At 40.8% G+C, this 25974-nt stretch overlaps 1 protein-coding gene across 5 annotated transcripts in view; it reads right to left on the reverse strand.

Moving 5' to 3' along the window:
* HERC3 (HECT and RLD domain containing E3 ubiquitin protein ligase 3) overlaps nucleotides 1–25974 on the reverse strand; it is a 163974-nt gene that overhangs the window by 86294 nt on the left and 51706 nt on the right. For all 5 annotated transcript variants that reach the window (XR_008687010.1, XR_016037428.1, XM_055434103.2 and 2 more), the window contains exons 4-10: nucleotides 17605–17764; nucleotides 11374–11450; nucleotides 10343–10564; nucleotides 8681–8772; nucleotides 7023–7153; nucleotides 6291–6451; nucleotides 4062–4138 (exon numbers count right to left, since the gene is read on the reverse strand). Coding sequence is in view for 3 of the 5 variants with exons in the window: in XM_055434103.2 (XP_055290078.1) it covers nucleotides 4062–4138; nucleotides 6291–6451; nucleotides 7023–7153; nucleotides 8681–8772; nucleotides 10343–10564; nucleotides 11374–11450; nucleotides 17605–17764 (920 nt within the window). In the remaining 2 variants the exon portion in view is untranslated. The remainder of the gene's footprint in view (nucleotides 1–4061; nucleotides 4139–6290; nucleotides 6452–7022; nucleotides 7154–8680; nucleotides 8773–10342; nucleotides 10565–11373; nucleotides 11451–17604; nucleotides 17765–25974) is intronic.

Genomic DNA, 25974 nt, shown 5'->3' on the forward strand with positions numbered 1-25974 from the left:
CAACACAAAGAAATAGAGGAAGACAACAGAATGGGAAAGACTAGAGATCTCTTCAAGAAAATTAGAGATACCAAGGGAACATTTCATGCAAAGACAGGCACAATAAAGGACAGACATGGTATGGACTAACAGAAGCAGAAAAGATTAAAAAGAGGTGGCAAGAAAACACAGAAGAGCTATACAAAAAAGATCTTCATGACCCAGATAACCACGATGGTGTGATCACTCACCTAGAGCAAGACATCCCTGAATGTGAAGTCAAGTGGGCCTTAGGAAGCATCAGTACAAAAAAGCTAGTAGAGGTGATGGAGTTCCAGTTGAGCTATTTCAAATCCTAAAAGATGATGGTGTGAAAGTGCTGCACTCAATATGCCAGCAAATTTGGAAAACTCAGCAGTGGCCACAGGACTGGAAAAGGTCTGTTTTCATTCCAATCCCAAAGAAAGGCAATGCCAAAAAATGTTCAAACTACCACAGAATTGCACTCATCTCACACACTAGCAAAGCAATGTTCCAAGTTCTCCAAGCCAGGGTTCAACAGTACGTGAACCATGAACTTCCAGTTGTTCAAGCTGGATTTAGAAAAGACAGAGGAACCAGAGATCAAATTGCCAACATCCTTTGGATCACTGAAAAAGCATGAGTTTAAAAAAACATCTACTTTTGCTTTATTGACTACTCCAAAGCCTTTGACTGTGTGGATCACAACAAACTGTGGAAAATTCTTAAAAGAGAAGGGAATACCAGACCACCTGACCCACCTCCTGAGAAATCAGTATGCAGGTCAAGAAGCAACAATTAGAACTGGACATGGAACCACAGACTGGCTCCAAATCAGGAAAGGTGTACGTCAAGGCTGCATATTGTGACTCTGCTTATTTAACTTATATGCAGAGTACATGATGTGAAATGCCAGGCTGGATGAAGCACAAGCTGGAATCAAGACTGCCGGGAGAATCAGCAATAACCTCAGATATGCAGATGACACCACCCTTATAGCAGAAAGCAAAGAGGAACTAAAGAGCCTCATGATGACAGGGAAAGAGGAGAGTGAAAAAGTTGGCTTAAAACTCAACATTCAGAAAACTAAGATCATGGCATCTGGTCCCATCACTTCATGACAAATAGATGGGGAAACAGTGACAGACTTTATTTTGGGGGGGCTCCAAAATCACTGCAGATGGTGACTGCAGCCATGAAATTAAAAGACGCTTGCTCCTTGGAAGAAAAGCTATGACCAACCTAGACAGCTTATTAAAAGCAGAGACATTACTTTACCAACTAAGGTCCATCTAGTCAAAGCTATGGTTTTTCCAGTAGTCATGTATGGATGTGAGAGTTGGACTATAAAGAAAGCTGAGTGCCAAAGAACTGATGCTTTTGAACTGTGGTGCTGGAGAAGACTCTTGAGAGTCCCTTGGACTGCAAGGAGATCCAACCAGTCAATCCTAAAGGAAATCAGTCCTGAATATTGATTGGAAGGACTGATGCTGAAGCTGAAACTCCAATACTTTGGCCACCTGATGCAAAGAACCAACTCACTGGAAAAGACACTTTGCTGGGAAAGACTGAAGGCAGGAGGAGAAGGGGACGAGAGAGGATGAGATGGCTGGATGGTATCACTGACTCAACAGACATGAGTTTGAGTAAGCTCTGGGAGTTGGTGATGGACAGGGAAGCCTGGCATGCTGCATTCCATGGGGTTGCAAAGTGTCGGACATGACTGAGGACTGAACTGAACTGATGTAAATCTTAAGAGTGTCTTATAAAAATGGAGTATGTCACTACACAGATGCTTTTTCTTGGGTCATTAAGAGATTCTTCATGTGTCATGGTAACAGAGTAAACACTTATTTTGACCAATCTCTGTAGGCTTAATAGCTTAAATAAAAGTGTGCAGTTTTTCAGTGTTTATATGAAAGAGCAATACCTTTCTAAGTCATATTCTATTTCAGTTGATTCTTTATCGTACATTTTTAATGCATACCACTCTTCCAGTTGTTTAAACTTTAACCTGCCCTGTTTCTACAACAATATGCTACTTTCACTTCCTTCTCATCAATATTTGTTTTCCGGTTTCAACAATGTTAATTACAATAAATTTAAAATTCAACTACATATATCAGATACCATATTTACAAAAGGAATGAAACTAAATTTTATGCTGAATTTCACAGGAAAATTAAATTAGTTAATCAAACCACTTTCTTAGAGAAAGAAATACTTCAGATTGTACTACTTGTGGACACAAAGTAATTATCCTACAGAGATTCAGGGCTTTTCATATTTTGTCTTCAGTTCAGTTCAGTCACTTAGTCGTGTCCAACTCTTTGCAGCCCCATGAATCACAGCACGCCAGGCCTCCCTGTCCATCACCAACTCCCGGAGTTCACTCAAACTCATGTCCATCGAGTCGGTGATGCCATCCAGCCATCTCATTCTCTGTCGTCCCCATCTCCTCCCACCCCCAATCCTTCCCAGCATCAGACTCTTTTCCAGTGAGTCAACTCAACGGATCAGGTGGCCAAAGTATTGGAGTTTCAGCTTTAGCATCAGTCCTTCCAATGAACACCCAGGATTGATCTCCTTTAGAATGGACTGGCTGGATCTCCTTGCAGTCCAAGGGACTCTCAAGAGTCTTCTCCAGCACCACAGTTCAAAAGCAACAATTCTTCAGCAATCAGCTTTCTTCACAGTCCAACTCTCGGCATGTTAAAGAAACAAAGAATAGTTTCAGCTTTTCTCAAGGTTTCTCTGTGAAGCACTGAAGCTGGGCCTAAAATAGGTCTGAAGCAACAGCTCCAACTCAGCCCAGATGGCTGCACTCAACAGAACCTTCTGCAGCATCCTGACCTGGATAATATCTAACGTCAGTATCAGCTATCCAACCTGCAGCCTCAGACTCCACCACAACCTTTTCTATCAAAGTCAGAGAATGATACTGACTAGAAGGCAAGAATATTGTGTGTTGAGAGATGGCACAGTATCAGAGTAATGGGGATAGTTTCCAGCACCAACAGGGCCCCTTGTGTCCACCGAACTTCATTTTTCTTCCCAACCTACTCTGATTCCTTTGTCCTCACCACCAGCCCTTCCGTGCTCCTCCAGGGAAGGATGAGGATCAATGCACTACATATGGCTAATCCTCCCCAAGCGCTGACTGAATAAAAGAAGGGTCAGGGGAAGGGAAGGGCGGGTGAGAGGAGAGGAGCCTAAGAGCAGCAGGGTGTAAAGGACAGAAAACAAACCTGCGGGTCTCACTTCAGAATGACTTTTCTCATCCAGAAAGAGGGGAATGAATTAAAGCCCTGTCACGGACAGCATCACCGACTCAACAGATGTGAGTCTGAGTAAACTTCGGGAGATACTGAAGGACAGGGGAGCCGGGTGTGCTGAGGTCCACTTGGTCGCAGAGTCGGACATAACTTAGCAACTGAACAACACAGATACTTAGCCCACGTTCCCTTCCACCTCCAACCCTAAGAGAATGTCATTCGCCCACCACAGGGATGCAGGAGACAACCTGAGGGAAATTTTAGTGTGGTTTTAAAAGCAGACGGTAAATAATAAAGGATATCTGAATGGCATCTCTTATATTCAGCATATACTCAATCACATCAAACAAGCCCAGTGAGTTCTCAAATACCTAGCATCTGTTGCTACTTAACAGGGAAGGAAACAATAGAAAGTCAAATAATCCCAAAGTTAGTATGAATTCTCTGCTGCTGCTGCTGCTAAGTCACTTCAGTCGTGTCCAACTCTGCGTGACCCCATAGACGGAAGCCCACCAGGACTCCTTAAATCTCTTTTGGGACAAATCCAGACACAAATAAATAATTTTCAATTATAAAGTAGAATTCTGTGATTAAATACCAAGAAAATTATTGGCACTTCAAGGAAACAAAATGGAGATTACTTCAAAGTTTAGTCAGCTTATTTTAATAATATAAAATTGGTAGAAACAAAAAGTAATGCTGCTGTCATGTAATTATTATTTATTAAAATAAATATTGGTTCACCATTATTCCACCCCCAAGATAACAGTCAAAAGAAAATTTTACCTCATATTTGGAGCAAAGTACAAAAGTCTGGTCTCCTCCAGAGAAGATCTGCTTAACAATATGATATTTAAAGCGATCTGTCAAAAAATTTTCAAGAGCATGTTTTTCAACAATTAAACTTTTTCCTTGATCTCCTGTTCTAACATTCCAAAATATGTTTCCGAGTGGCTTCCTATCCATTTAATTATGTCAGAGAAGTAAGAAACCTCCTCTCCTGGCTCCCTTCCCAGGCCTGTTTCTACTTCAGTTAAAACTAAACATATAAAACTGTATCTTCCACTCTAACCCCCTCTTCCTCCTGCCAACTGCCAGCTAGTCCTGACCTCGTTTCTATTTTTTCATTCTAACTCTGTCATGACACTGAAGTTTAAAACAGTCACTACTATAAACTGGAACGTCAGCTAAGACACCACTTATAGCATCTGAGTGCGGAGGTCTGCAGCCACTTCCGGATGAAGCTCGCCAGATAGATGGACCTCCATGTCCTGCTTCCACTTTGCCTCCCATCACACTGTGCCCACAGCAACACTCTCACACCACCGTCTCACTCAATTCTAATATGCCACACTACCTCAAACCTCCATGCCTTTCCCTTCTACCACCCCCAGAGCACACTGTGTTCTCCGGGAATGGCGCCCCTTACAGCATGATGGAAAGGTGCTCCTGGAATTGCGCAGTTCCATGATACTCACCACAGCCTACCCTTCACTGTCCTCTCCCTGGCTAACTCCAAACCATCCCTTAAGACACAGCTCAAACTTCCTCTCTCAGGAAACTGTGCTCCGAAATTACCATGAAGGTTCCTAAAACCAGCATTTAGATAACAAATTGAAATTTACCTACTTACATTATAAGTTTTATCCTGTAATTAAACTTTGAAAACTTTGTGCTTTAAAATTAACCTACATACTGGAGCTTTTAAAAATTGGTGTACGTCTTAAATATATGCTTCCCTAACATGAGTACAACGCCTTAGAGAAAAAGAAAATTATAAATGATAGATAAGAGCCATTTTTCCACTTTTGACCATGTTCCCCAAACAAAATCTTGTTTATTTTACATTTCAAGTTCCACTACATTCTTAGATGCTCATATATTCATTCCATGAATATTTATTGAGTGAAAAGTTTATGCCAGACCCTGTGCTATATGCCAGGTTTACAAACAGGAAATGACTCTGAACCAGGGTCTCCTGCATTGCAGGTGGATTCTTTACCAACTGAGTTATCAGGGAGGCCCTCCCTGTACTTAAGTTTCTCGTACTCCAAAAGGGTACTTATGGTTGTCATTGTTAAAATTCTGATTAAGCCATAACTGTACCACTTTATAGTCTTCAAAATCGAAATCAGTTATGAAATCACACTTCTTTGCAATGGCTCTCCATCTCCATTTAAGCTTCTGGATTTATTGCTTCAAGTCACTCTTACTGAAGGACTGCCTTATTCTGATTTCCAGTGAAATGAACATGTGTTACTTAACTGTTTTTTAAGAAGAGATATAGAAATGGCATGAAAAAAAATCATGTCATATTGTGACCAAAACAGCAATCATAAAGGAAAGGTAACAAGAGTTCAAGCATTAAAAGCACTGGCTTTAAAGTTCAGAGAGAACAACCTATCGGTTATCAGTGGCAGGCAGTGGGGGCTGGGCAATACAGAGTTGTGGGGGTGTGAGAGAGCCTACAAGGATGTTTTGTACAACACAGGGAATATAGCCAATATATTGTGATACCTGTAAATAGAGTGCAAAATTTTAAAAAAATTAAAAAGAACACAGGTTTTAGAAAGAAGCGGGCCTGGGTTTAAATTCTGCTCCCAGAATCTACATCATTTTGGGCAAGCTACTTAACCTCCATAAGATTCAGTTTCCTCATCTCCAACATGGGCATAATAACTACTAGTTCTTAAGGTTGTTTCCAGTGCTTAGCATGGTAATGGAACTTGGTTAAGCCTTCAATAAATATGAACTTTCATTATTGGCAACAATAGTAAATAAAATATATACACCACAGTCAAGATCCTTATGGCCAAAATAGAATTTTTGCTTTATTCTCTAGAATCTCAACTGTAGATAGTAAATGCTCAAATATTTGTTGACTGACATTAGAATATCTTGTATTTATTCCCTCCAAAAGACCTCAAGGTTTAAAAAAAAAACAAAACACATGTTCTATAACAAGTGTTTTCAGCACTTAAAACACCATTAAATCCCAATAAGCATCACTCTTACCAGCTCTGGCTGAAAGCTGGCCACTGTGGGAGGCCCAGTAACCTTTCACAGGAGAAGGGCACTTGACGTTACAAGTGTGTCCAGTTCCTAACTGACCTCTGGCTCCACAACCAAATGCATAGATGAGTCCAGAAGAAGGCACAAAGGCTAGGGTGTGTTGTCTAGGAGAAAATAACGTAAATTAACCCCACAGCATTGTTTCTACTGATAATTAATGAATACACACACTGACTTTTAACAACCATATGTGAGCACAGCAATTCATACAGGTGACCCCAGAAGCCTACTCCCTCCTGTTTACATGTGCTTGTTTTTGCAACGCTGGATCTTCATAGTACCGCCCTTCACTGATACCCTAGGTCATTGGGATGGTGGTAAGACCTGGAAAGAGTTTAAGGGCCTGCTGCATTTGAGATGAACAGAAAGAGGCGGGGAAAATCAGCAAAATTTCCAAGATTTCTTTGAGGCTCTCTCACTTTCCTTTCTACATGTCTCCCTCACATCATGCTATTCTTTATCCCCAAAGGACTATACTGGCCCCATGTAGCTCTGCTTCTCTAAAACCCTTCCTTGTCACACTCTGCTCAGATTGAACTCTCTCAAATTTTCACCATAGGTATGCATGCAGTTGATTTCTTAAAACAACGCTGGTTAGGAGTAGCCACATCACTACAAAGACAAGATCCATTTCTGAGTCTTAATAGATCTGAGGAAGTTCTTAGGAGCACTCACCTGCCACAAGCAATCTGAGTGACTTCACTGCCCATCAGCTCCAGAACTCTTCTTGGATTGACCTCATCATTCATGGAATCATGTCCAAGTTGCCCACAGGAACCAGAACCAAAGGTAAACACACCTCCACTCTAACAAGGAGCAAACACGACATAAGTGCACTGTGTCTCTGGGTTTGGATACACTCCTCTAACTTATGTATACAAAATTCACATCACAACAGTCTATACAAGAACACTATGCCCACTTGACTCTTAAACAAATCACTTCTTTGGAATGTTCTCTAAACAGAAAAGAGAATTTTAAAAAAGAATTTAAGACTACATCTTTATGGAACAAACACAGTATTGCTCAAGGGAATGTGTGTCATCTATATATAAATTTTAAAAGTAGTTTAAAAGTACAACAATGTTAATAAACAGGAATACAAAAAAAGAAGAAAAAGGTAGGTGAAATTAGAGGAACTTTACATGACCACTCATATGTAAGAAATTAAATGCTCCACAGATCCCTTAGTAAGATTTTTTTTAGCAGCTGTACTTGAATACTAAAGCATTTTATTAAAATGACTCTATAACAGTTTGTTCAACACAAAAATACTTTTTCATTCTCTCCAGATATGACTGCCTTAGAAGCAAAAGAAATAGGTTGAATAATTTTAAAACATTGATTACACTGCTCTTTCTTTTCTCGTCGTTCAGTCGCTCAGTCATGTCCAATACTTTGTGACCCCATGGACTGCAGCCCTCCAAGCTTCCCTATCCTTCACCATCTCCCAGGGTTTGCTCAAACTCATGTTGAGTGAGTCAGTGATGCCACCCAACCATCTCACCCTGCCTTCAATCGTTCCCAGCATCAGGATCTTTTCCAGTGATTTGGCTCTTCACATCAGGTGGTCAAAGTATTGGAACTGTAGCATCAGTCCTTTAAGTCAATATTCAGGGTTGATTTCCTTTAGGATTGACTGGTTTGATCTCTCTGCTATCAAAAGGAGTCTCAAGAGTCTTCTCTAGCATGACAGTTGGATGGCATCAATTCTTCGGTGCTCAGCTTTATTTATGGTCCAACTCTCACATCCATATATGACTACTGGAAAAAGCATAGCTTTGACTAGCTGGATCTTTGTTGGCAAAGTAGTATCTCTGCTTTTTAACATACTGTCTAGGTTTGTCATTGCTTTTCTTTCAAGGAGCAAGTATCTTTTAATTTCATGGCTGCAGTCACCATCTGCAGTGATTTTGGAGCCTCGAAAAATAAAGTCTCTCACTGTTTCCATTGTATCCCCATCTATTTACCATGAAGTGATGGGACCAGATACCATGATCTTCATCTTATAAATGCTGAGTTTTAAGACAGTTTTTTCACTCTCCTCTTTCACCTTCATCGAGAGGCTCTTTAATTCCTCTTCACTTTCTGCAATAAGGGTAGTATCATCCGCACATCTAAGGCTATTGGTATTTCTACCTGCAATGTTGATTCCAGTTTAGGAACACAGAATATCGCTGTATGTATTTCAAGGTTATGTATATTGAACTATTTTTATTTTTATACACTACTCCTACTCTCTATAAAAGATATTATCAAAAATAATCAAGCAATGATAATCATTCTTATTATAACAGTACCACAGAACAAACCAGAATACTGAAGTCCCTTACTTTTGTAAGAACTGCTGTATGTTCTTCTCCACAACTGATATAGACGACTTTCTGTGTTCGCAGGAGCTTCACATGGCAAGGAGACTCTCGATCTAGAAAAAGAGAAATATCAAAAAGTCAGTATCATCTGTCTTTGAGAAGAAATATGCACAGTTCTCTGAGCCTCAGTTTTGGGTCCCCCTTGATTCCTGATTCTCCTCTTCAGCTTGCTGCCTGAACCTCCACTTGGATGTCTAACAGACATCTCATTTTCAACATATTTAAAGCCTAATTCCCCATAATCCCCGACTCTGCCCACTTTCCTCCCTACTTCCCCATACAGTTTTCCTTTCCTCATTTCATAAATGCAGCTTTACCCTTCCACTTTTCCCTCTCTTTATTTCAAAGTACACCCAACAATGAGGAAAACCAACTGGCCCCACCTTCAGAATATATTCAAAATCCATCTTTATTCCCACTGCCTCCAAAGTGGTCTTCTAGCTTCCCCGTGGATTCCAGGCAAAGTCAAATCAGATTACTCTTCTCCTCAACACCCTCAGGGTCTTCCTCTTACACTGAGAGAAGCCAAAATCCTTACCCTGTCCTTCAGGGCCTCCCTTCCTCTCAGAGCTCCAGCTCTGCTACTTCTCTCCCTGCTCATCTCATCCCCAAGCCTACCATGATTCCCCCCACATCAGAGCCTCTGCACACTCTGTTCCCTCTAACTGGAACAGTTTTCACCCAGCTCCTCTAAACACCTCCTTTTCTACTGGACTTCCTACGGGGCTCTGCTAAACATCTTATTCAAGAGGCCCTCCCTGGGCACCTTATATAAAATAGGAAACTTTCCTCTCAAAGCCTCTGACATACTGCACACATTTGCTGTTGTTCAGTCGCTCAGTCCCGTCTGACTCCTTGAGACCCCCATGGACTGCAGCATGCCAGGTTTCCCTGTCCTTCACCATCTCCTGGAGCTTGCTCAAACTCATGTCCATTGAGTTGGTGATGCCATCCAACCATCTCATCCTCTGTCGTCCCCTTCTCCCCCTGCCTTCAATCTTTCCCAGCATCAGAGTCCTTTCCAATGACTCAGTTCTTCGCATCAGGTGGCCAAAGTATTGGCACTTCAGCTTCAGCATCAGTCCTTCCAATGAATATTCAGGGCTGATTTCCTTTACAGTTGACTGGTTTGATCTCTTTGCTGTCAAAGGGAGTCTCAAGTGTCTTCTTCAACACCACAGTTCAAAAGGATCAATTCTTTAGTGCTCAGCCTTCTTTATGGTCCAACTCTCATGTCCATACCTGACTACTGGAAAAACCATAGCTTTGACTAGATGGACCTTTGTCAGCAAAGTAATGTCTCTGCTTTTTAATATGCTGTCTAGGTTGGTCATAGCTTTTCTTCCAAGGAGCAAACATCTTTTAATTTCATGGCTGGAGTCACTATCCACAGTGATTCTGGAGCCCAAGAAAACAAAATCTGTCACTGTTTCCACTGTACACATACTGGTTTGTTGTCTGTGTCTGCCCATTAGAATGCGGTCTCCACTAAGTCAAGGGTATTTTCTGCTTTGGTCCTTGCTGTACCCTTAGTGCCTGACACGGGGCAAGGACACAGAAGCTCCTCGGGAAGCATGTACTAAACAAATGAAGTTAAGAAGGCCACGTGAAGACTTCACCCACCTTTCTCATCACTGAGCCCGAGCTGCCCTGCATTATTCATCCCCCAGCCAAATACAGCTCCTGAGAGTGACAGGGCAAAGCTGTGGGCCCCTCCTGCGACCACCTGCGCCAGCGGGATCCCCTCCAGGGACCTCACCCTCTGTGGACTGGCTTGGGAAGGGAACTCCTTCCCCAGGCCCAACTGCCCATGGCTGTTTCTCCCCCACGTGAAGAACTGGCCATCTGAAATCAGAAGAAGATAACTGGTATTACCAGAAAGATACAAGTTTCATTCAGAAATATAAACTTATTAGAACAATGGAGTTCCCCTGGGGCTCATTTGTTAGTTGCCCCCCACCACCCGCCACAACACACAGCCAAGAGCAAGGAAACAGACACACTTCATGGTGTGAGACTCTCACATTCAGAACTCCCACTTGTCATGACAACACAGAGATCAACACCCTTCAAAGGCTATTATTATTAATGCAAAGAAAAAACTAAATGTTTAAATCAATTCAGTGTTGAATAGGCCAATTATCAGGCTTAGATCCACTAAGCAAAGGGAACTAGTTCTGACCATACCAGGACTACAAGAGACCCAGGACTTCACAGGGTCCAGCTATGACCCGGACAACACCACAGAGAATCAAGCAGAACGTGTTAGTGCTGACTTCCCCACAAATTTATCCTAACAGAATATAGCAGCATATGTTGGCTTAGGTTTTCCTAACTTCATCTTCTTCATTTATTTGGGGGCTTTATGGTGGAATAGCCATATGAGTTGTAGCTAAGAATACAGTGATGAATAGTCTCCTGCTGATTTTCCCTGAGAGAGGTGGAACAGCAGTGATAATCATCTTCATCATCCACACCCTGAGAAAAGTATGAGCCACACAAGGGCTATCCTAGAACTGTCGCTGTCCAACAGGAATGCATAGACCCTAACTAGTTAGTTAAATGTATCCGGTTATATAACATCACATAAAAATACGAAGAGAAATGGTTCCCAAATTAACAGAACACTAGCATAGATTTTAACGTTACATTACCAGCTGCAAGAGCCAAGCAATGCCAGTTGCCACAGGAAACTTGTAATATTGTCTGCTGGTTCAGCTTTTGTATTAACCTAAAACAGAAAAGACTTTCCTTTTAAGAAGGGCATTCACAATGATTGGAAATATTCCCAACTAAATAAAATAGTTGTAATAAATAACATGTTTCACAAAACAGTTTTTAAAAACAAATATATGATCTTACATGATAAAGTTCTATTAAGTCTTTCACTAACCTCCTGCATCTTTGGTAGTTACCATTTAAAAGAAAGAAAACCTGCTCTGCACTTAAACCCATTACCACAACCCTGTGTTAATTTCTACGTTGTCATCTCCAGTTCAGAGACAAAAGGAGTAAGCCGCCAAAGACATACCCTAAGAACATGGATGATATCTAAATGGCTTTCAAATGAGAGCAGTGGCATGATCTAGCAATCTCAATTCCAGGTACATAACCAAATGAACTTAAAGCAGGGTCCCAAAGAGATATTTGTACACCCACATTCATAGCACCACTATTCACAAAGGCTATAAGGTTGAAGCAACCCAACTATCCATCAACCGATGACCAGAAAAACAAATGTGGTATATACATTTGGAATATGTATACAATGGAATATTCATCACTCTTTAAGAATGGAAATTCTGACACATGCTACAATGTGGATGAAATCTGGAATTCAGTTCACTTCAGTCGCTCAGTCGTGTCCGACTCTCCGCGACCCCGTGAATCACAGCACGCCAGGCCTCCCTGACCATCACCAACTCCCGGAGCTCACCCAAACTCATGCCCACAGAATCGGTGATGCCATCCTGCCATCTCATTCTCTGTCGTCCCCTTCTCCTCCCACCCCCAACCTTTCCCAGCATCAGTCTTTTCCAGTGAGTCAACTCGTCGCATGAGGTGGCCAAAGTATTGCAGTTTCAGCTTCAGCATCAGTCCCTCCAATGAACACCCAGGATCGATCTCCCTTAGAATGGACTGGTTGGATCTCCTTGCAGTACAAGGGACTCTCAAGAATTAAGCCTAGTGAAATAAGCCAGTAACAAAAAGACAAATAGCCTATGGTTTCATTTACGTGACATATCTGCTGCTGCTGCTGCTGCTGCTAAGTCACTTCAGTCGTGTCCGACTCTGTGTGACCCCGTAGACGGAAGCCCCCACCAGGCTCCCCCGTCCCTGGGATTCTCCAGGCAAGAACACTGGAGTAGGTTGCCATTTCCTTCTCCAATGTGTGAAAGTGAAAAGTGAAAGTGAAGTCGCTCAGTCGTGTCCGACCCCTAGCGACCCCACGGACTGCAGCCTACCAGGCTCCTCCATCCGTGGGATTTTCTAGGCAAGAGTACTGCAGTGGCTTGCCATTGCCTTCTCTGACATGACATATCTAGACTAGCCAAATTCATACAAATCAAAAGTCTAATGGTGCCTGCCAGGGACTAGACAAAGAGAAATGAGGAGTTCTCATATAATGAGTGTAGAGTTCTATTTCTATAAGAAAAACAGTCCTGGAGACTGGTCACACAACAGTGTGAATATACATAAAACTATTGAACAGTACACTTAAAATGGTTAGGATGGTAAATTCTTTTAATTTTTTATTTATGTATTTTTGGCTGAGTTGGGTCTTTGTTGCTGCAAGAGCTCTTCTCTAGTTGCAGTGAACAGGGGCTACTCCTCATAGCCTTGCATGGGCTTCTCATTACAGTGGCTTCTCTGATTGCAGAGCATGGGCTCTAGACGCATAGACTTCGGTAGTTACAGTGCATGGGCTCAGCAGTTGCAGTTCCTGGGCTCTAAAGCACAGGCTCAGTAGTTGTGGCCCATGGGCTTAGCTGCTCCATAGCATGTAGATTCTTCCATTGGCAGGTGGATTCCTTATCACTGAGCCACCAAGGAAGCCCAAGATGGTAAATTTTATGTTGTGTGTATTTTGCCACAATTTTTAAAAATTACTAAGGGCAATGCTTCCAAAACTCTTGATTCTCTAGGATGGTAAAGAGGAAGATCACATGATCATTTTTTAAAACTCGATCCTCTGCTTGCTTATGTGAAAGAGATAAGAACAGTACCTATTCACAGGGTTGTGGTGAGAATTAAGTGAAAAAAGTGTTTGGCACTTCCCAATAGAGTATGACAGCCTGAGAAATATTTCCTGCTTCCTATTTTAATAATTCATAGGTTGCCATGATCCTCTTCATTAAATGTATGCCATGGGAACAAAAGACTCAGAGGGGCATTTTACAAGATAGATGTCCAACAGGGAAGTCGGGGGTTATTTAGAGTAACAGGTAAATGTTGTTTTAACAGTTTATTTTCTCGGATATAAAAAAAGTTTATAAAATAGAGTTCACATATACATTTAGTACCAAATAGCACCCAACTATTTTTTATGGCAATAATTATAAATTCACGCACAGTTGTAAGAAATAATACAGAGATCCGTTGTGGGCTTTATCCAGTCTCCCCCAGTGATGACATTTTGCAAAACTATAGGAAAAAAAATCATAACAGGGATACTGACAAAAATACAAACTACCAATCTCACTTCTTTGTCCCCAGTTTTATTTGTACTCATTTCTCTGTCTGTATTATTTTTGTCACCTATGTAGGCTTATGCATCCACCACCATATTCAACGTTTCCAATACAAGGACTCCTCATGTTTACAACCACCTCTCCCCTCCTCCATCATAGCCCCTGGCAATCATTATTCTTCCCACCATTTCCAAGATGTTGTCACTTCAAGAATGCTAAGTAAATGGAATCATACAGTATGTAGCCTTTTAAGATTAGGTTCTTTTTCACTCAGAATAATTCCCTGGACATTTGATATATACACAGCAATTTTTTCACTGCATATATCAATAACTTATAGAACTCCACTATTTTTAAAAAATATTTATTTTATTTATGGCTGTGCTGGGTCTTCATTGCTATGCAGGCTCTTCTCCAGTTGGGGCCAGCAGGGGCTACTCTCCAGTTGCAGTGTGTAGGCTTCTTACGGCGGTGGCTTCTCCTGTCACAGAGCACAGGCTCTAGAACATGCATGGGTTCAACAGTTGTGATTCCCAGGCTCTAGAGCACAGGCTCAATAACAGTAGAACAGGGGCTTAGTTGCTCTTCAGATGTGGGGTCTTCCCAGACCAGGGGTCAAATCCTTGTCTCCTGCATTAGCAGGCAGGTTCTTTACCACTGAGCCACCAGGGAAGCCCAGAAACCCACTATTTTTTAAAACTGAAAAATGTCATCCTGTCTTAGGGACCAATGTTTCAGAACTTTATGCAACAAGAGTCCTTTTCCTGGCCAATTTCCACTCAAATTCCCCACACTTCTCCATTTATAGGTCACCATTACCCTTATCAAAACCTTCACAATCACAGTTACAAAAAAAAAAAAGGTCAAAAGAAAGAAGACAATAAGAAATTGTACCATACGATGGAGAAAAGGGGATATATATGCACAAGCATACACTGTGTTTTACCTACTCATCTTACTCCATCCTCCCAACAACTTGGTAAAGGTACACAATACTACATAATTTCACTTTTAAGTTAGGAAACTGAGGCTCAGATAAGTTAAACAATTTGCCCAAAGCAACTCACCTAATATGAAATAGAGCCAATACAGGAATCTGAGGCTGTCTGACATCAAAGCTATGTTACTTCCCACAATACTAAGATAGGAATTGATGAATTTATCTTAATTAACTTATAAAATTATATACAAACTAAAGCCTCAGAATAAATCCATAATTTAGGTATAACTAATAGAAATAATAATAAATTGCTACTCTAACACAGACTACTTCATTTTTTGAAATGAAATGCCACTAATGACTTGAGTATTTGTTCATCAACAAAATATTTTTGTCATGAATGTTATAAATCTTTTCCTTAATATTACCTGCAATTTCACTAAAATAAGCCATCCTTTTTTTTTAATTTCCACTCACCCTCTTCTCCCAAAATTAAATTAATTTTTGAAAGTAATCAACCCAAGACATTACCTGTTCTAACTCAGGAAATGAATCAAATTACTTTTACCTCCATGTTTCTCTTTTCCCTAAAACAGCTTTTGATTAAAGAGACAAAAATCTAAGAAGGGCAAAACAGAGGAGGAAGAATGTGTTGTGCTTTAAAAGGGACAATACTTGGGCAGGGGAAGAGAGGCCATTTGTTAACCAGACCTATACTGAGCAATGCACATGCTAGAGCACCCTTAGCAATGGTGATGCTAAAATAAATAATCCAGTTCTCCAGGCATCAAGAGCTCCCAGTTAGTTATTGAATTAAAAATTGCAATGAATGTGACTAGTACTGCAACAGGAGAACATTGTACATTTGAAGTACAAAGGAATAGGAATTAAATGAAGGAAATAAACCAGTGGCCTCTTTGATCATTAAGAACCCTCAACAAACAGAGATGCCACCCCCAAAATGTCCATTTGAGAGTAACTTCAATACTACAGACATTTTCTTAGTGGTGAAGCATCTTTTAGATACTTAGCCAAGTCATCCAAGATTCTGTTGTCGCTGTTTAGTCGCTAAGTGGTGTCTGACTCTTTTGTGACTCCATGGACTGTAGCCCGCCAGGCTCCTCAATCCATGGGATTCTCCAAGCAAGGATACTGGAGTGGGTTGCTATTTCCTTTTCCAGGGGATCTTCCTGACCCAGGGATCAAACTTGAGTCTCCTGTATTGGCAGATGGATTCTTTACCACTGAGCCACCAGTGAAGCCCTTCATCTAACATTTAGAATTAAGTAAACACTCAAGGTATGCAGATGACACCACCCTTATGGCAGAGAGTGAAGAACTAAAGAGCCTCTTGATGAAAGTGAAAGAGGAGAGTGAAAAAGTTGGCTTAAAGCTCAACATTCAGAAAACTAAGATCACGGCAACTGGTCCCATCACTTCATGGGAAATAGATGGGGAAACAGTGTCAGACATTATTTTTGGGGGCTCCAAAATCACTGCAGATGCTGATTGCAGCCATGGAATTAAAAGACGCTTACTTCTTGGAAGGAAAGTTAAGACCAACCTAGATAGCATATTAAAAAGCAGAGACATTACTTTGCCAACCAAGGTCCGTCTAGTCAAGGCTATGGTTTTTCCAGTGGTCACGTATGGATGTGAGAGTTGGACTGTGAAGAGAGCTGAGAGCCAAAGAATTGATGCTTTTGAACTGTGGTGCTGGAGAAGACTCTTGAGAGTCCCTTGGACTGCAAGGAGATCCAACCAGTCCATTCTAAAGTCCTGGGTGTTCACTGGAAGGACTGATGCTAAAGCTGAAACTCCAATACTTTGGCCACCTCATGCGAAGAGTTGACTCACTGGAAAAGATTCTGATGCTGGGAGGGATTGGGGGCAGGAGGAGAAGGGGACAACAGAGAATGAGATGGCTGGATGGCATCACCAACTCAATGGACATGAGTTTGGGTAAACTCCAGGAGTTGGTGATAGACAGGGAGGCCTGGCATTTTGTGTTTCATGGGGTCACAAAGAGTCGGACACGACTGAGTGATTGAACTGAACCGAAACACTTAAGGGACTAAAAACCATTTTATTAGTACTTCTGTGTTAAAGAACCTATGTATATTTGGTATGCTGATAATGCTGAAGGTAATTTGGCCTATTATTAAAGAGTACAGGTCAGCTTTGTGACAGAACTTTAAAGTGTCTAACTGAATAATTGATTTAGGCTTGCAATTTTAAGTTAAAGGTTAATAAGTGCAGCATGTGAAAAGAGGTTTTTAAATTCAAACATTTAATGAGCTCCAAACACTACCAACAACAGGCTATTGGAATAAATGAAGTACAGTTCCCGAACAATTCACATTTTTTAACTGGAAATAAACACTTCTATCGGGTTTCCCTTGTGGCTTAGCTGGTAAAGAATCCGCCTGCAACTCGGGAGACTTGGGTTCGATCCGTGGGTTGGGAAGATCCCCTGGTGAAGGGCAAGGCTACCCACTCCAGTATTCTGGCCTGGAGAATTCCATGGACTGTGTAGTCCATGGGCTCGCAGAGTCGGACACAGCTAAGCGACTTTCACTTTCAAACACTTCTACAATTACAATTCTGGGGACAAGTGTTACAACAGTATAAGGCATGCCAGTGACTCAAAGGAAAACAACAATTACTAATTAAAGAAGAAAGCAGAACCCAAACCAAGAAGTCTAACAAAGAAACTAGCAGGAAATAACCTTTACAGTAATTGACATTCTTACCTGGGTACTGCCACAGAATCCTCAGTAGTCATGAGTCCCAGCTGACCATCACTACCTGCACCCCAGGAAAACAGCTGGCCCTGGTCACTGAGGGCCAGACTGTGGGACTCACCACATGCCACATGGACAATGTGCTGATCGGCCAAAGCTCCAATTTGCTCTGAAAAAAATAAAAAAATAAAAGGAGGAAAATGTAAAGCCCATAAACAGGAATTACACAGAATTAGCATCCTAGGCCGGAGAAGGCAACGGCAAGCCACTCCAGTACTCTTGCCTAGAAAATCCCATGGATGGAGGAGCCTGGTAGACTGCAGTCCGTGGGGTCGGTAAGGGTCGCACATGACTGAGCGACTTCACTTTCACTTTTCACTTTCACATATTGGAGAAGGAAATGGCAACCCACTCCAGTGTTCTTGCCTGGAGAATCCCAGGGACGGGGGAGCCTGGTGGGCTTCCGTCTATGGGGTCACACAGAGTCGGACACGACTGAAGTGACTTAGCAGCAGCAGCATCCTAGGCAGTTGCGTTTTTCAAAGAGAACCACTACATCTGTACAGCGAATATAAATTGTCTATGTTTCTGAAAGCAATCAATCCAGACCCCAGTTATACGAGGCAGCGCACAGATCTGGAGCAGCGCACACACTCCAGACGTTCTCTCCTGTGTCTGGTGCTTCTTCCTAGAAAGATGCCTTAAAGGTTCAATATTTGGAGGGGTGGAACCAGAGAGGACTCAGTGTAAACAGGAGTGAGGCTTGTTACTAAAAGCAGTGGGACTGAGGGAGAGTCTGCCTGGGAGCAATGAGCCCTTCCCCATCCACAAAAACACCCTTCTCTCCTCAGTTCTATAACACAAGTCTGTCTATATATCTAGCCAGGAGGATTTCTCTGAGAAAACTGGCCCAAAAGAAAAGACCCACAGCTACTAGCAATCCTGGGTCCCCCTAGGAAATGTCCAGCTTCCCACTAACAAAACTTGCCTGTACACTGTTCTGCTTACATTTTAGTACCTCATTTTTAAAAATAAAAGTCTGGACGAGGACAATCACATATGTAAAGACAATTTAACATAAAAGCTAAACAGCAAAGAAAACAGAAGGAAGGAAACTCTGAAGAAAATGATCAAGCAAGGAACAGGGGAAAAAAAACATCTTTAGATCATTAGCAATATAAGACAAGAAGATTCCAACCTTCAGAAAACAACAAAATTACCTTGGAAAATGAAAACATAACAGCACAAATTTAAAGGAAAAAGCTTCAGAAGCAGGATGGGGAATAATAATTGAAATTTTCTAAGAAATAGAACAAGAAGTCAAAGAGCAAAACAGGTGAAAAAAGAAGAAATGAGACTGTTTCAAGAATCTCAACAATGGAAAAATAAGAATCCCCAAAACAGAATGGAAAAAAACAAAGTAGAAATTTTCAAAGACAGGATTGCTCATAACTGAAACACATGAGTTTCACACTGAAAATATTGATTTAAGACCTCAGAATAAAGAGAATAAGGACTGAATTTTAAAAAGAAGAACTACTTCAGAACACTACAGCTTGAAATTTCACAACACCAAAAAAGATTCTAAAATTCTCTAGAAAGGACAGTTTATATACAATTGAACAGGGATCAGAATAGCATCATATTTCTCAGAAGCAATCATGAAAGCTAGAAAGACACTAGAGCAATGCCTTCATAATTCTGAAGGAAAATGACTTCTAACAGAGAATTTCATATCTACCCAACCAAAAGGGCTTCCCTGGTGGCTCAGTGGTAAAGAATCTGCCCGGCAATGCAGGAGACATGGGTTTGATCCCTGGCTCGGGAAGATTCCATAGAAAAAGAAATGGGAACCCACTCCAGCATTCTTGTCCAGGAAATCCCATGGATGGAGGAGCCTGATGGGCTGCAGTTAATGGGATCGCGAAAGAACTGGACATGACTTAGCGACTAAACAAGAACAGCAGCAGCCAACCAAAAATCTGAGAGGAGAGGGGAAACAAGAACAATTTTCAGGGATGTAAGGTTCTCAAAATATTTTACCTCCCATGCCTATCTCAGTTACATATCACGCCTCCAGAACAACAACAACAAAAAGATTCTGGATTCAGGAAAGGGTGAAAACTATTTCTACGACAGCTATGTAGCAGCCAATGAAGGAAAACTGGAAGGAATGTCTCCAAAGTGAAAAATGACATACAATCTGATGAGTTTATATTACACGAGTTCTACAGTTCTGTCAGAGAATAAAGATTACATGCAAATGAAAAAAATGAAATAATTAACTCCAGGAAACACTAAACACTTTACCAGAACTAAGAACAATCACGGTACACAGTCATAATAACCAAATAAATATAATTAATTTACATAGTTAAATCTGTCAATCAATTTAAAAAATCAACTATATGGGAATAGATGAGCATCTAGGAGTAAGAAAGAGGAAAGGTTGGGCGGAGAATATAAAAGCAGAGTAATCTTCCCCAGTATGAAGCCTCTAGATCATGTCCAATATTGAAAAAAATGAAGAAACAGCATTATAAGCATGTTATTTATAAATATAAAGGCAAACTCCCCCAAAAAAGTTTCAAGAATTGAAAGTGATGGCCTCTGCAAGTGAGACTCAAGGATGGGGACAGGAGAGGTAAGGAGCTGTCATTTGACCTAAACAGAGGTCAAACAATATATAATTTTTCTTTTTAATTAAGCAGCTGAAAACACACTCACGTCAGAGAAATCTCCTGAATTATCTCAACTCCTTTCATTCCCATTACCATCTCCTTTTCCCTCTACTTGCCATTAGGCCCTAACTCCCAACTCAGCCTTGTCCCCCACACTAAGAACAGTCCTGTATTTACTTTGGGAAAACGAAGAAACTCCTACCAAAATAGCTCAGGTGAATCAGATTCTTTCTTCCTTCACCAAATTGCCGCTTCGTACTGTAGTTCTAGGACTTCGGCAGCTTTTACGTTCTCTTGTGCCTGAGTGCCAGGCCTGATACCTCAGCCAGAACCAAGACGTGTGCCTCCGGTACCTGACCTATGCCAACCATTAGCCTTTCCTGCCTAGATGTTAATGTACAGCGTTGTTATGGTCGTTGTTGAGTCGCCAAGTCCCATCTGACTCTTTGCAACCCCATGGACTGCAGCACACCAGCATTTCCTGTCCTTCACCATCTCCCAGAGTCTGCTCAAACTCATGTCCATTGAGTTGGTGATGCCATCCAATCACCTCATCCTCTATTGTTCCCTTCTCCTCCTGCCCTCGATCTTTCCCAGCGTCAGGGTCTTTTCCAATGAGTTGGACTTCGCATCTGGGGGGCCAAACTATTGGACCTTCAGCTTCAGCATCAGTCCCTCAGATGAATATTCAGGGTTACATTCCTTTAGGATTGACCAGCTTGATCTCTTTGCTATCTAGGAGACTCTCGAGTCTTCAATTACCTGCCAGTCCTGAAGAAACTGGAAACTTTACTGATGAAGTAAGGAAGCAAAGTCAAGTCAAGAGACAACAAACTCATCTTTAAACTTGGAAAGGAGAAATTGTGTCAGCCTTCTTTCTGGTCCAACTCTCACACCTGTACATGATTACTGGGAAAACCATAGCTTTGACTACATGGACCTTTGTTGGCAAAGTGATGTCTCTGCTTTTTAATATGCTGTCTAGGTTTGTCACAGCTTTTCTTTCAAGGAGCAAGCCCTAGGCAAACCAATTCCTGTCTCATCACACATCAGCCCCCAAAACAGACACAGAACCCCTATTTCACCACAACACAACTTGCAGCCCCAAAAGCAGAGGTACCATTCACTAATGCAAAGATTTGTAGAGAATTAAATCCTAGTTGTCTCAAGTCCGATTTATTTCATTTCTCCTAGCCAGAAAACTAAGCTCATCTGATTCATACTAGGAATCTGTTACAGTGACATTTTATTTTTTTTATTTTACAATATTATATTGGTAACAATATTATAAAGGCAAACTCCCCCAAAAAAGTTTCAAGAATTGAAAGTGATGGCCTCTGCAAGTGAGACTCAAGGATGGGGACAGGAGAGGTAAGGAGTAAGGTTTTTCCCTACATTGACATTTTAATTGCTCTTCTAGAATCTACTCCCTGGGTCAACAGGGAATGCTTCGTTCACAGCTCTCACCAAATACACCCCTGCCCCAGTTGGGAACATTCAGGCTGCAGTGCAAATGTTCACACGTAATCTCTTCTGATTCATTCCATCAAGACTGTATGCTATATTCTGCAGATCATGACAGAAACTCAACCCACACATTTAGATAATTAAACACACTAAGGAAATATTTGGCATTTTTTGACAATAAAAGTATATTTTATTTCTGATCCTTTCACAAGAAGCAATTTAAGATCTTTATAAGTCTTCAGCAAGGTTAGTGACTGAATCAGCCAAGGTAATAGGGCAGAACAGCAGCAAATGTGGAATGATGCTTAGGGCAAGGCAGCAGTTCAACTGCACGCAGATTTTTGGGATTACTGCTAGTTGGCTTTTGAGCCCATCATAATTTTTTCATGTGTTTTCAAACTAACAGTAAGTTGGCCAGTGAACCATCATAGGGTGGTAATAAAGATGTTATGTGTCTGGAGGGTAGATGGATGCTGCTCATGTGAACTTAATCCTTGCAACAATCCTATAAGGTTCCACTTCTCTAATAACCCCTGCTGAGAAAAAGTGTATTATCTGGTCAGAGTACACAACTGAATGAGTGGTGGAGCTAGGACTGGATCCCAGGTCTTCCGGACTTTCAAGCCCATTATACCCACAAGTCTGTATCATATTCCCTCATGGAAAAGAACTAGGTGATTTTAAATCAGTAACACTCACTACTCTTACTACTCTTACTCTGTTTCAATGAGAAATATTATTGAGTAGTTTACAGTTAACAGTATGAGCAGTTTGGGTAAAAGGTGTACAGAATATATAAAATTAGTAATCAATACTTGGTACCCAATTTTTCATAAAACTTAAAGTCAAGTAAGTTAAATGTCTTCCCTGGTGGCTCAGAGGTTAAAAGCGTCTGCCTCCAATGAGGGAGACCCGGGTTCGATCCCTGGGTCGGGAAGATCCCCTGGAGAAGGAAACGGTAACCCACTCCAGTATTCTTGCCTGGAGAATCCCATGGACGGAGAAGCCTGGTAGGCTACAGTCCACAGGGTCGCAGAGAGTCGGACACGACTGAGTGACTGAACAGAATGGAAGTTAAATGTCAGCAGTTAGCATGACAAAAGGGATTAAACTTTCATCACTTAGATGTCTCCTGAGTTGCCCCAAATTATCTACACTTTCTGTTTAATAGTAGTCAACAAAGACAGAACCACACTGTAGGAAACCCACACTCCGAGCTGCCATTCTGTGGATTCCAAGTCCTCATATTCACCCCAGCTCTGATTTTCATTTCCCACTGAACTCTCACTCTAGTTTACATCCTGTCTTCTGCTGCTATACTCTGCTCTCCCTGGAGAGTTTTTCTCCAAAGTACTATCAACCTAGTCTGAGGGGTACAGCAGGCTTTTACTGAAAGTTTGGGATAACGGAAAAAACTCAGCAAACCACTCAAAACAGAATATAACCAAGTTCCCTGCAGATCCCAACAAAGAGAATTTCCTAGTGCCTACCTTTCCTCCTAGGGGTCCCTGGCTTCCTACAACTTGGCAAGATTCGCCGTCATTTTCTTTGCTTCTGTGTCTGAAAGATCTTATTTCAAAGCCATATTCCAACTACTTTCTAATTTTCATCTAAACATTTTAGGGCAATCTGGGCTATGCTTAGTGGGATCTCAACACTAACACAACTCACTTTCAAGTGACCACTCCCTCCCATGAGTATGATTACCATAGAAGAAATTCTACCTTGTTCCTGAGCCAAAGCACTCAAACTAGACTCAACTTTTTAAAAACCTTTTTATATTTTCATACAGTAAAATGAACCTTTTTTAGTGTACAATTCTATGAATTTAAGCACACGTAATCAGTGCCACAATCAAGATACAGCATGATACCATCACCCAGGAAAGTCCCTTAAATTGTCTCTAAAGGACAAAGAGTTTTATCCCTTAGTCATTCTCTCATCCCTAACTCCTACTTTCAATCACTAGTTTTATATTTTCAATATAACAGAATCACAGAATTCACATAATAGAATCATATAGTATCTAACCTTTTGAAATTATTTCTTTCACTCAATATGACAACTCTGAGATCCATCCAAGTTGTCATATGGATCAACAGTTTCTTCCTTTTTATTAATATTAGTCAGTAGTATTCCATTGTATTATGGATGTACCACAAAAGACTTTTTCCCATTTTAAGCAATTATAGAGATGCAATTAACATTTGTGCACAGGTTACTGTATAAAAATAAGTTTTCATTTCTCTGGAGTAAATATTCAGGAGTTGGTATTTTAACTTTCCTATACAGTGTTGGGTTATTTTATTTTATTTTTTTTTTTTTTTTTTTTTTTTGGTGTTTTATTTTATTTTATTTTTTTTTCAGATCTTTATTTGATACATTTAATGCACAAGGTTGAATTACCTAGAACATTGTAAAGAGGTATACTTAAGTCAAAGAATTTGATCAATACATATTATTTTCTTTTTTTTTTTAATTATTTTATTTTATTTTATTTATTTTTTTGTGACTTTCTCAAAATTTATTTATTTATTTATTTTTTTTATAATTTTTTTTTCTTTACAGTTAAAAGTATTTTTATTAAAAAAGCACAAATGCAAAGAAATGAACAGAGGAAAAATTATGCGTCGAACCTGGACTGGTCACAATCGAATATGATAATCTCTACACTGATTGTTTTGTTTAGACTATTTAGATTTAAAATAATTATTGATATGTTTGATTTTGTGATCTTTTTAAATTTGCTGTTCTTCCCTGCCCTTTTACCTCATTTCTCCCTCTATCTGTATTAAACATTTCCTAGTGTTCCATTTTTGTTTTTATTAATCTGATTAGTTATTTGTGATTGCTCTAGAGATTACAATATAAGTATTTAGCTTTTAAAAGTGTAATTAGAATCAATCATTTACCACTTAAAGTGGAATTGAGAAACTTTACCACAATATAGCTCTCTTTTTTTTAATTTTTAAAATTTTTTAAATTTTAACTGGAGGCTAATTACTTTACAATATTGTATTGGTTTTGCCATACACTGACATACGACTCTGCCCCGGGTATACATGTGTTCCCCATCTTGAACCCCCCTCCCACCTCCCTCCCCATCCCATCCCTCTAGTTCATCCCAGTGCACCCGCCCCGAGCATCCTGTATCATGCATTGAACCTGGACTGGTGATTCATTTCACATATGATAATATACATGTTCCAATGCCATTCTCCCAAATCATCCCACCCTCGCCCTCTCCCACAGAGTCCAAAAGACTGTTCTATACATCTGTGTCTCTTTTGCTGTCTTGCATACAGGGTTATTGTTACCATCTTTCTAAATTCCATAAATATGCGTTAGTACACTGTATTGGTGTTTTTCTTTCTGGCTTACTTCACTCTGTATAATAGGCTCCAGTTTCATCCACCTCATTAGAACTGATTCAAATGTATTCTTTTTAATGGCTGAGTATGGCCACCTCATGCGACGAGTTGACTCACTGGAAAAGACTCTGATGCTGGGAAAGGTTGGGGGCGGGAGGAGAAGGGGACGACGGAGAATGAGATGGCTGGATGGCATCACCGACTCTGTGGACATGAGTTTGAGTGTACTCCGGGAGTTGGTGATGGACAGGGAGGACAGGGAGGCCTGGCGTGCTGTGATTCATGGGGTCGCGGAGAGTCAGACACGACTGAGCGACTGAACTGAACTGAACTGAATACTCCATTGTGTTACCTCTCTTTCCTTTAAGTTACAGTAACCTTAAATATTACAGCTGTATATACTGAACTGTCTATAACAATTTTATAATTTTCTATTTTAATCATCAAGACATTTTTAAAGAATTCAAGAATAGTCTATTATATTTATTGAGATATCTACTATTTCTGTTGCTCTTCCTTCATTCAGCTCAGTTCAGTCATTCAGTCGCTCTTTGCGACCCCATGAACCGCAGCATGCCAGGCCTCCCTGTCATCACCAACTCCCGAAGTTTGCTCAAACTCATGTCCATCAAATCGGTGATGCCATCCAACCATCTCATCCTCTGTCATCCACTTCTCCTGCCTTCAATCTTTCACAGCATCAGGGTCTTTTCCTGAGTCAGTTCTTCGCATCAGGTGGCCAAAGTATTGGAGCTTCAGCACCAGTCCTTTCTAATAAATATTCAGGACTGATTTCCTTTGGGATTGACTGGTTTGACGCCCTTGCTGTCCAAGGGACTCTCAAGACTCTTCTCCAACAC

The sequence above is a fragment of the Moschus berezovskii genome, chromosome 5, assembly GCF_049115385.1.
Source record: "Moschus berezovskii isolate FMDL1 chromosome 5, NW_MosBer_1.0, whole genome shotgun sequence".
NCBI classification, from domain to species: Eukaryota; Metazoa; Chordata; class Mammalia; order Artiodactyla; family Moschidae; genus Moschus; species Moschus berezovskii.